We start from the raw sequence: 11,299 nt of genomic DNA on the forward strand, positions 1-11,299 counted from the left end.
TCATGTGGGAAGCATCTTGTTGGGAGAGTTATTAATAATTCACATTGAGTTTGTGTTATCTTTACACCGCACATTGGTCTTGTTGTTTTCTTCACGCTGTTGTAACATCTGTCACTTTACATTTCTGCCCGCAGCGTTCACGTGACGAGTAAATATCCCTGTGTGTCCTTTCAGGCTTTTCCTGACTGGAAATCCCACTGGCGTTTCAGTGCATACAGCGACGGGAGCCTGTGTGCTTGCATTGTTTTATGGCCGCACACATGCATGCAAGCCTGCAGTTTCCCTTTGTTATTCCGTGAACTTGTTAATATTTTGGGTTGACCCCATAAAAAGCAACCTGAAGGTCACTTTAAATGCTAGGTAAAAGGTAATATTACACACATTTAACAGTTCCAGAGCTTTAAAACATACCTTACATTACACTGAATCTCTTCTGGTCATATTTTTTCTAAATAAGCTAGTTTTAATAATAATTATAATCTAACAATATTTTTTAAATTGTGGGTTTATAATGGTGATTCCGGGTGCAGTCCTGACCATACAATCACAACAACACCTTACTCGGTATTCTGCTGGAATTTTTGCATATTTACCGTGATCTTCTAAGTTTTTTCCCTGGATCTTGCTGAAACAGCACTGAGGGTAACATGCAGATGAGCAAGTGCAACAGTGTGCTTGTCATGGCTGCTGTTGAGGCTCTGCACACACGTCCATCATTAGCCATGTAAATCACTGTAGTCTGTGCACCTCCGGTGCTGCAGCGTGGTTACAAAGTAAGGCGGACTGGACGTCTCCGGGGTCCCTCTGTGTCAACATGCGCTGGGCTAATAGAAACAACATTATCTCCCTGAGGCTTTTGTGATGTGTGTTTTCTGACCCACCGGTGGAGCGCTGCGGACGTATTGAGCGTCCTGCTATCTGCAGTGTGGAGTGAATTCAGAAGTGTGTGTGTTTGTTCTGTCAATCCAAAGAGAAGAGCGTTAGAAAGTTAGAGAAGAAAAATCAAAGACGGGCGATTTACACCCATCCTTATCTTTAAAATCCCGGCTCGGCCCATTCCTCGGTTTCTTGATTTCTTTGAGATCATGTCAAAAGAGGCTGAAACTCTCTTCCACCACCTGCAAACAGGGGTTTGTGGAATGAAAACCGGCAGCTAAATATAACAGAACGTGAAATAAGACAGCAGCATTCCCGCAGACGAGGCAATTTGGTTGATTCTCTAGCAGATTTGCTGCATTCCAGGTGAAATTGGCAATAATATGTACAGATTATAGAAGAAACTGTGTGTAAATTTTATATCCAGAGGCGTGATAACGACAGGCAAACTGGCAGATCGTTCGCTGCCTTTTTTTTGTTTGCCAGCCACGTCAAGCGACCTACGGACGAAAACCCCGTCAGTCCCGCGAAGAAATGTGTCCAGCTAGCACAGATTGCGTCTCATACCCTCCTGCACGGTGATGTCCACGGCATCAGCGACTCTCTACTCCGAGCTCCTCCCGGATGGCAGAGCTTCTCACCTTCTCATCCACGGGCTATTTTTGGAGTCTGATGCCTATCAGAGGTGAGAGGCATCCCACAATGCATTTCACCGATGCAGAAAGAACCTGCGTCAGAAGTCGCCGAGCCCATCCTTGCACGCTTCGTCTTGAGAAGCTCAGATGGTCGAGAACGAGCACGCCAACGCTTCTGGCAGCAGCGTTTAGCCTGCGAGCCAGCACTCACCTGCAGACTGGTGACGGTGAAGTTAGCTATGAGGCGAATAACCTCGGGGTAGTTCTCCACTTTGACCAGCTCCCCGAGCTGGTAGTTGCTTTTCAGCCTCGCAAGCAGACGGCAGAACTCGTGGTAGTTGTTGGGATCCGGCAAACACTGCCGTGCGGACAAAACCGGTGACATCATCAGCTACAGCGCTAAGCAACGAGGCGCGCGGCGGGACAGACGCACACCTGTGGGTTCGCTAGTATCCGCTTGACTCCGTCCACAAGATGCGAAAGGAACTTGGCTCGTTCTGCATTGTTGAAAAGGGACCTCCTGACGGAGGCGATCTGGACCAGACAGGATAACACCTGAGCACAAACACGGCAGTGAGTCTCGGCGAAGACGCGGCGAATCTGTCGCGGCGAGAGAGCAAACGTACCAGCGGGGAAAGGGACGGCGGGATGGAATGATACAGATTGAAAAAGAGTTGCAGAGTGGAGGAATCAAGGAACGCTGCAAGAGAAAGATCAGGTTTAGTCCGTGTTCCTGTGCCACCTCCACCCCCCCGCTCCCGTTCTACCTGATCTCCAGGAGGTGGGGATCTGCACGGTGCACAGGTCGTCCGACGACTCGTCTGTGGAAGTTCCTATGAAGTCGTAGTTGAGGCAGTTGTAGCTGAGCTTGAGCAGCTGCATCAGCAGGCCGTGCTGGGATTCGTCGTTCAGGTTCAGGTTCTTCCCCGAAGCCTTGAAAAAGACCATTCGTTACAAACTGGGCTGGATCGCAGCCCTCAAGGGGGGGTAGAGACCCCCCCGATGAGAGCCGCGACCGTCTCTCCGTCGTGTTAGAGGGAGCTCGGGCACCTGCTTGAGGAGGTTACAGGACAGCGTGAAGATGTCGAAGAGGGAGGAGTCTCGGAACGACGAGGCGATCTTCCTGTGTTTCGTCAGTGGGTGCGTCGTGTCGGCCTGTTGGGACGAAACAGCGCACGTTGAATCACGATTTTCACACGCGCGCGCACAAACTGTCACCGCGGGTCGCCGCGAACCTGGTTGATCTCGTTGGTCAGCTGGGACAGGATCGTGACCCCGATGATGCAATGTTCCACGCTGTCCTGCGAACACGGAGCGGATTCATCGTAAAAGACCGGATATCGGCGCCGCTGTGTGGCTCGCACGCACACACAACACACACACGCTCACACACACACACCTGGAGGAAGCGGGTGACGTCGGCGATGACGTTTCGGAACACGTAGTCATCTTTCTGACAGTCGAACCAGCCCAGTTTGGTGATCCTGGCGTACAGCTGGATCAGCGCCTGCGTCACGAACGCCGCTAATTCGGCCGCGTTGCCAGATAGTTCAGCACATAGTTCCCTGAAACAAACAAACAAACAAACAAAAGAGGCCGCGGCTCAATAATAGAGAGGCCAGGGGTCACGTGACACCTCAGAAACAGGGACGGCGGGGAGGCGCGGTCAGTTCACACAATTACGGGATCTAAAAGGGATCACTCACGGATGTCGATGCGTTGCTCGAGGGGAAGAGGGTTGCTGGTTCGAGACACCAGTTTGGATAAACAGGTGGCTGCGAGCAGCTGAGAATACGATGACTGCCGGGGAGAAAGGACAAAACAACAACATTATGTGGGAACGCCACGCCGATCGTTGGCGCCGCCGCACTAGAAACGACAGGTGACTCACGCTGCCTCTCTCCAGCAGCAGCTGACACTTGCTGAGACAGTCGGGGCTGTTGGTGAACTCCACCAGGGCTTTCTCCGCCTGGTGTCGGACGGCGGTGTCAGTAGTCTCGTACAGCTGCTTACACAGGATCTCCAGCTGGGCGAGGCCCTGGAAACACACACGACGTCCACCTGAGTGTCCGACAGGCTGCAGACGTAAGGTCGATAAACGCGGCAAAATCTGCCACCGAAATCTGAAGCAGCCTCGTTTGTGCCGACGTAAAGAGGAGATTTACAGGAAATGCCGAGTCACCGCATGACTCGGAGAAATTCAAAACAGCGACAAGGGGAACAGAATTTCAGGATGCGACGCCTCAGGGGAAACCCGAGACCAAAACCAGAGGAGGCCTGAATCTTCATAGCGTTCACCGGGGCTGGGACGGGGCGGCGAGCCGGAGTCGGCGTGGCCTCACGCGGACCGGCGCACTGTTAAAAAAAGCTTCTGCCGGCCTCAGATAACGAGCACGGCACGAAATTCTGCAGCTGGCGGATCTGCTGTCCCCCGTGCAGTCAAAATAACAACAATCATACATTAGGGCCGAACAACTGAAGGGTGAGGGAGCGATGGAACAGCTCAAATGACACAATTACCTCCGGGAAATTCAATCTCCGCTGTATTATTCGGTGCTTGGTATCTTCTGCTGTGTAAAAGTTCTTAGAGATTCCTAGTTGGTGGAGAGGGAGGCACCATCCTGTTGGCACTGATGGGGGCAGTATATGCAGATGTGTATCTACTTAATAATAAATAAGCAATTACGTGGCCTTGGATATTAAAGTAGTTTTGTAATCAGTCCACAGTATTTTATTGGGAGCTCATGTGACAAATCTAATACCAGCCTGGCTTTGAATAAACTGGATGCTGCGGCTCCTCCGCGCTGCAGCATCGGACGTCGGACTTCTGCAACCGGCTAAAGCTGCCCCTCTCCGCCCCGGTAGTTGGGAAACGTCCACGTAATTTAAAGTCACCGCATGAGTTTAGTTTCACTACGGTGCCTCATAAAAAAAACGCACAAACGACCTCCCATTAAACCGTTGCTAGCTAACGTTGCCAACGGCGCTTCCGACAAGCTCTCGATGCAACACTGTTTATTAATACGGCTTTTAAACTACACTTGCGATGGAGGACACCAGTCGGGTGGCTAAGAGAAACATTCCAACGCAGACGGGGTTTTTTTTCGGACACATTTTATTAAATGTGCACTGCTCTGCCTCGTTGCACTTGCCCGACATGTGTCCAGAACACACCACAAAGCTAGCTTGAGACGGAATAGCTAAACAAATCAGCACTGCTTAGTTACGCGCACAAACACCGCCGGTTTTAAATCCCCTGTAGCCAATGTATGAAATAATTACACTGACTGCAAATAGATGCACGAAACCGGGTTTTCCATAGAAACAACGGAAACGATGGTATCACGTTTTCAAACGGACCCAGGCGGGAGAAGTTGACGTCTGGGGCTAAAGCTAGAGTTAGCCTAGCTTGCTATTGGGTCGCCCCTTTTCCAAAACAGGACCTTAAATCAAACAATCATCAACATTTAGGCTACGTCATTGAAGAAAACGTAAGCGTTCGTGCTCATGACTGCAAGTACCGGCCATTCCTCGAATCTCGCTGGCGCCAAATGATGTTTAACCACTTCGTGTTAGCCTGACAGCTAGTCATCCACTCATTTGTTTTAATGTTTACTTCATAGATACACGCCGATTAAACTGGGTGATGCCCCGCGTCCTACCTACACAGACTAAGGGCATGGCTCAGATTAGAACCGAAGGGTCCAGGGATTTTCATTTAGGCGTTTTAAACCCGAAATCATCCTTGCAGCTAGCGAATGCTAACTGCAACAAGCCAGCCCCAGCAATGACAGCAGGCCACAAGTCAACACAGGCGGCCACATCCTCGCTTTTACCACCGACAGCCTCAACACAACCACCCTAAACACACACTGGCCGCATACATGCTGGGCCCGATGGGCGCATGCAACCGAAATCGCCCTCAAACTTATTTTCGGGCGTGTAGATAAATTGTCTGATGCCAAAACATGAAACCTCCACTTACCTGCACATGATCCGCCATTTTTCTCCATTTCATGCACCTCTCACTCCCCCGCTTATGGTTATGGGGAGAGGCAACAGCGCCCCCTCTGGTGGCTCCTGCGCACTGCAGCTTCCACCACACGTCCAAAACAAGCAAAATACACACACGCATATGTTTTAATGTTTAAAACTGTTTTACATTTTAAATTCTCAGATAAGATGCAGTCAATTGATACAGAGAACTTCTACAAAGGGGTGCAAGGAAGGGTACATGTGCAGACCGGGAACTTAGCGCAACGGTGTAATAATAGTAATGAATTTGCATTCATTGGTCATTTTAAACACATCAAACGATGCTACCATCACAGGTCTATGTTGATGTGTGTGAGCAGAGTAGAAACAGAATACTGACTAAACTTTTGCGCCGCCAGCAGAGGGAGATATTTCACTTCTGTTGCTGAGACTGACACACGTTTGGTTTTGAGTGTGAATTTAAGGCATCATGCCATGCAGTTAATTTCACTTAGTTTCACATATTGGTCTAGATATTTGGTTATCATTGCATACTTTTGAAGTTAGATAATGTCTCTGTGGGTGATGCCTGATATTGAGGGAAAAAACACTTCAAAATCAAAATCAAAAAGGGATCGAACATAGAAAGCTAGGGATCAAGGGTTTTTAATTAATAGAAAAAAATAATTTGTTAATTTTATAAATTAAAAATGCTTAAGTGCAACGTGTTGGTTCATGGTGGAATATTATTAATTTTTGGATTCGTGCAACATTTGTTAGTCTATTTCCTTCATTTAAAAAAACAACAACTCGCAGTTATAATTGACTCTTCATAAATTTTGGGTGGATTTCTGGTCCGAGTTTCTGTGAAATCACGTGGTTTTAAGTGCACCAGCTTCCTGCCAGCCTCCTTAAAAGCATCCCTCCACCCCCTCTTGTCACTCCTCTTCAGCTCTCTCTGTCAAACCACAGGTAAGAATCCTTGACCAATATTCAGAGGCTCTTCAGGAATTAAGAACCGATCAGACGTTGAATTCTGCAATCGTTGAAATAGATCCAATATATTACTTATATTTGTAAAGGATCTGGTGTTTTCTCGTATATATCCCACTTTGGACCAGTTCCCGAAGCAAAAGTCGGATCATATTCGGCATGTCAGACAAAGTTAATGTGTTAGAAGCAGTGAAGTCAGCGGACGCTCCAATTCACTTGCTCTGAGTATACGAGGCATTACGGTAAATGCTGAGCACAGGCGGCTTTCTCTTGCATTTATTTCGTCCAGTAAATGTGAAACTCTTCATGGTTCATTAATTGGAGCAGTGAATATCTTTAACAAAGTGAAAAATGTCGGTATTGTCATAATGTTTGATAATGTGCCTGATATCAGTCATTCATAAGTGGTTCAAATCAGCATTTGGATAACTGTTTCTTATTGATCACTATAACTGCTGGCAGCTGATTCCTGTGTGTCGGGTAAAGGTAAGTTCCAGCTGCTGGTGAGGGGCAGAAAGGTGGGAGGTCACTCTTGGGAACCAAGGCCCCTCCCCTAACTGTCCATCAACCTGCCACCAGTTCCAGTGAGTCAAAGGAAACATGCGCTAATCTGAATAACTTCTATTTTCCTCAGATTCGAGGACTCTGAAGAAGACAGCATCGCCATGGCTACTGAGTAAGCACCGATAGCTCGACTACCTATCTAATTTACATAGACTGCATATTTATGCCAGGAAGAAGCTTTTATTAAAGTGTGGCACACCCCTACCGTGGCCTAGACCATTTCACTGAGCACCTGCATGAAAAACCTGCAACTTTAGTCATAGTGAACATTTTAGAAACAAGTTACAGAGTCTTTCAGATATAAACGCACAGCAGGAACTAAACGTAGCAGCAACATAAAGGCATTGGTTAAGCTAGAAAATAAAGCTCAAGATAGAATAAAATAAAACAAGATAAACTGAAATAAAACCAATCAACAGCAACAGAACATCTGACCCGGTAGGTGTGAACCTGTTACCAGGAGGGTACTTTAAAAAAAGCTGCTTGAATTAATGGAAAACGATGTGATTGACTGCGGCTCAGCTAGAGAGCTACAGACCAGAACCTGGAGACTGAGATCACTGGGTCAGGCACCAAAGATTCTGAAGGGAAACAGCACTTGGGGCTCATTACCTTCTGGGCCTGCTTCCCCATTTCTTCTGCATATTCTTCTCCATCATTTTGCTCAAAACTCATTTCCAGTGTTCCAGAAGATGAGCTCGTGTTCTCCAGGATACTTCTGGGGCTACAGAATACAGGCACCGTTCAGCGAGCGTTCACATTTTTGGGCAGCAGTAATGTCCCAGTATGAAATGTGTGTGAGACTGTAAATTATGTTGTGAAAAACAAATTCACACAGATTGAACGACTTATTCAATGTGTCAAACACTCAGCCCGGCTCACAAAGGTTGAAGCTTGTTTAAGGTGCAAAACTGTCTGAGTCTTCTGAGTCTTCTTCCTCTGCAGGAACAGTGAGACCTTCCTGAGTTCCATCATAAAGAAGAGTCAGCTGATCCAGTCGGGATCTCCTAAAATCTACCGGCTGAACGCGGTGACGAAGATCACCGAAGGCCTGAAAACAGTGACTGTCGGCACCAAAAAGGTGAACAGGCTGAACAAAACCATCCTGCTTCTGGGTGTGAGACAGGAACAGGGAAGTCCGCTCTGATCAACGTCCTGGTCAACTACGCCATGGGAGTGAAGTGGGGGGACGAAGTCTGGTTCAACATCGTAGAGGAGGAGATGACGAGTCAGTCCAAGAGTCAGACGTCAGACGTGATCATGTACCAGATCTTTGGGTTCGAGGGGAAAACGCTTCCTTCTCTCTGACCCTCGTCGATACTCCCGGGTACGGAGACAACAGAGATGACAGAAATGATGACAGCATTGGTGAGAGACTGCTGGAGTGGTTCTCCACTGATGGTGGAGTTCACGAGATCAACGCAGTGGGTCTGGTGCTGAAGGCCAGCGATAATCGACTGAGTGACCGACTCGGGTACGTCTTTAATTCAGTGGCGTCTCTGTTCGCAGCAAACATGGAGAAGAACATGTTCGCCCTACTGACGCACTCAGACGGCAGGCCGCCCGATAACGCCCTGACCGCTCTCGCAGACGCACAAATCAAGTATGCAAAAGATGAGCAGGGCCAGCCCGTTCACTTTGTGTTCAATAACTGCCAGAGCGATCAGAGAACGGGACGATATATGCGCAATCTGAAGAATGCTTGGGAAGATTCTGAGGATGAAATGAAGCGGTTCATGGAGGTCCTGAACGTCACCGAAGCTCAGACACTGTGGACAACCGTGGAGGTTATAAAGCAGCGAAATCAGCTGAAGGAGTGCATCATTAACATTCAAGATAAACTCAAGTTCATCGAGCTTAATAAGACACAGATTGATCAGGAGAACGCGTTATACAACAAATGCGAAGAAAAGATGAAGGCGAATGAGAACTACGAAGAAGATGTGGATGAGCCCTACAAAGACAAAGAACCCATTGAGGGTGGACGCTGTGGGTTCTTGTGGCTGTACTACAGGGAGGCTACGTCATGCCTGCGGTGTGAGGAGACGTGTCACCGTAAATGCCGCATGAACTCCACCAGCCCAGATGGTCCTCGTTGTAAGATGTTTGATGGTCGTGGGCACTGCACAGTCTGCACCAATAAGTGTGAAAGAAAGCATCACGTGAAGATGAATTGGATCTACGTGACCAAGACAAGGAAGGTCAGAAAGACCTATGAAGACATTAAAAAAAAGTACATGGAGGGCGTGAAGGGAATGGAGGAACATTTCAGCACTTTGCAGCGAATGCAGCAGGAAATGGAGAAGAAACTTCTGGAACAGGAACACGAGGGGCTGGAGAAAAGCTTCCAGCATATCACCAGGCTGGAGAGCATCGCCCTGAACATCGACTCCATTTTCACCCTCAAACACCTGGACTTCCTGATCGAGAGGATGCAGGATGAAAAGTTTGCAGAGGAGGTCAGGAAGCTGAAGGAAATGAAAAAACGCATGGAAGGTAAAAACCTCAGAAAAGCCCTGAACTACGCTGCAACAGCAGGAGGGGATAAAAAGAAGCAGAAATGATGTTAATTTCATCACGGTAAATGCTGAGCTTCAGTGATGTTGTCTTAACCTTTAATGCACAACATGGGTCTAAAGTGACCCGAATTAATTTTATTACTCAGCATTCCAGGTATTCCTCAATTAACTTGTTTTTGATCAGAATTAATCCTTCTTGTATGTTTTTCTTTTTTACATTTTGAATAAAAACACTTTTTACATCACTACCCCTCTAATGCACAACATGGGTCTAAAATGACCCGTAACCATTTCCCATGTTATTTCACGTGTTTCTATGCTGAATGTTTCTAATCAATGTATTTACTCATTTATTAATCAAACTATTCATTAACTTTTAATTGTTTTATGTAGCACAAATCCTCACATTAAGTGTTCTGTTCTTCCTTTATGAATAAGCATAGCTTTTGTCAGTCTTCATGAAGTTTTCCCACGTCCACATGGGTCAGACCCACATTTTGTAACATACAGTATTTACAGTATTTACCACTGTGGAGAAGATTGTATTTGAAGACCTGAACCATCTAAGTCTTATTTTACAATAATTATCATATTACCTAATAAGAAACTTGATGTGATAACGCATAATAACGCATAATTATTGATTATGTAATTAATTTGACTTTGAAGAATAAGTAGCTCCATTTCTTGTCAGAAAGGGAAAAATTTTCAATCGGCTTCAATCGGATCATGTTTGTGTGACAAATAAACACATTTCAAAGATAAAATGTATGATTGTTTGGCCTAAAGCATTGCTAACGTGATTATTTGTAGCAAATTATTGTTATAGTTTGAAGTAATTTAATTCAAAATCACACTTGGATAAATGGGTCATTTTTTACCCATGTGGTGTAGTAATCCAAAATCTATTTTATTCCTAAAATAATAAACAGAAAATGGAAGCATTGACCTTGTACTAATCAAAAACAAGACATTAAAATTATAATTGGGACATTTAATAATAAAATGAATTGATTTTTAAAAAATACAGCAAAGAAACACTCACCCAGCCTGAAAACACATAGAAAATGAATGCGGCTCATTTTTGACCCATGTTGTGCATCAAAGGGTTAATGCTTATTTTGTGAATGCTACGCAACGGGACATTTGACCTTTAACCTTTTCAAACAAATCCTGCCATTTTGTTTTAATGTGGTTCTTTTTTTCCCTCCCAGCTGAAAGCTGATGTGTTGACAGCATGTTCATGTATTAAAAAGCCACGTCGAAAACATGCCTCAAGTCTTTGTGTTTCAGGGACGTCGTCTGGGGGGAGGGGGGTGGGGGGGCTTCCTGGGTGTTTCCTGGCTGAGGGGTGGAAAGCAGAGTTGATATTTTATCCTATTTTATAAAGCCAGTTTATTCCCGTCCGCTCTTATCATTTCCCCTTCATATGTACCGTCTGACCCGAAGCCTCACCCTGACTCTGTACGCTTACATCAGCATAAACTAGAGAAGCAAAGGTGGAGAAGCTGGATCTTATCGGGCTGATCTCCCACCGGCCTCCACTCCCTTCCTGGATTTGCTCTCTCAAGCTTCAGCCTTAAAGCGACACCAGCCGCTAAGTCGACGCTTTAGCAGAAACAGCCAGGCCCTCCCGCTTTATAAAGGCTTATTTATTCATCCATTATTCTGATCATGGTGTGTTTCCAAATCCCGTTGGTTAAAGTCACACGTCCCTGCATTTATTTGCTTCTCGAC

General features: G+C 46.3%; 1 protein-coding gene, 1 long non-coding RNA gene and 1 pseudogene across 2 annotated transcripts; 1 reads left to right on the top strand and 2 right to left on the bottom strand.

The window, feature by feature from the left end:
• Positions 1-744: 744 nt before the first annotated feature.
• On the bottom strand, positions 745-3,070 carry LOC130517623 (exportin-7-like). Its single transcript, XM_057019626.1, has 9 exons — positions 3,067-3,070; positions 2,911-3,035; positions 2,747-2,812; positions 2,562-2,666; positions 2,279-2,444; positions 2,138-2,211; positions 1,947-2,066; positions 1,723-1,869; positions 745-1,118 (listed from the first exon to the last, which is right to left on the bottom strand). Exons 1-9 carry the CDS (start codon positions 3,068-3,070, stop codon positions 1,089-1,091), a joined length of 837 nt encoding a protein of 278 aa, XP_056875606.1. The 3' UTR covers positions 745-1,088.
• Positions 3,071-3,292: 222 nt separating this feature from the next.
• On the bottom strand, positions 3,293-5,485 carry LOC130517691 (uncharacterized). The gene is made up of 3 exons (XR_008947782.1): positions 4,032-5,485; positions 3,403-3,549; positions 3,293-3,311 (listed from the first exon to the last, which is right to left on the bottom strand). It is a non-coding gene; the product is annotated as an uncharacterized LOC130517691 (long non-coding RNA).
• A 981-nt stretch (positions 5,486-6,466) lies between these two features.
• Positions 6,467-9,614, top strand: LOC130517689 (uncharacterized; annotated as a pseudogene).
• Positions 9,615-11,299: the final 1,685 nt, after the last annotated feature.

This window comes from Takifugu flavidus, chromosome 20, assembly GCF_003711565.1.
Source record: "Takifugu flavidus isolate HTHZ2018 chromosome 20, ASM371156v2, whole genome shotgun sequence".
In the NCBI taxonomy this organism is placed as follows: Eukaryota; Metazoa; Chordata; class Actinopteri; order Tetraodontiformes; family Tetraodontidae; genus Takifugu; species Takifugu flavidus.

What these genes read in the sequence shown, in the direction of transcription:
- LOC130517623 (XM_057019626.1), bottom strand. An exon ending in TGACCAACGAGATCAACCAG is followed by an intron (nt 2,667 to 2,746) that starts GTTCGCGGCGAC and finishes TCGTCCCAACAG; the next exon opens with GCCGACACGACGCACCCACT. An exon ending in CGCCGTCCCTTTCCCCGCTG is followed by an intron (nt 2,067 to 2,137) that starts GTACGTTTGCTC and finishes GTTTGTGCTCAG; the next exon opens with GTGTTATCCTGTCTGGTCCA.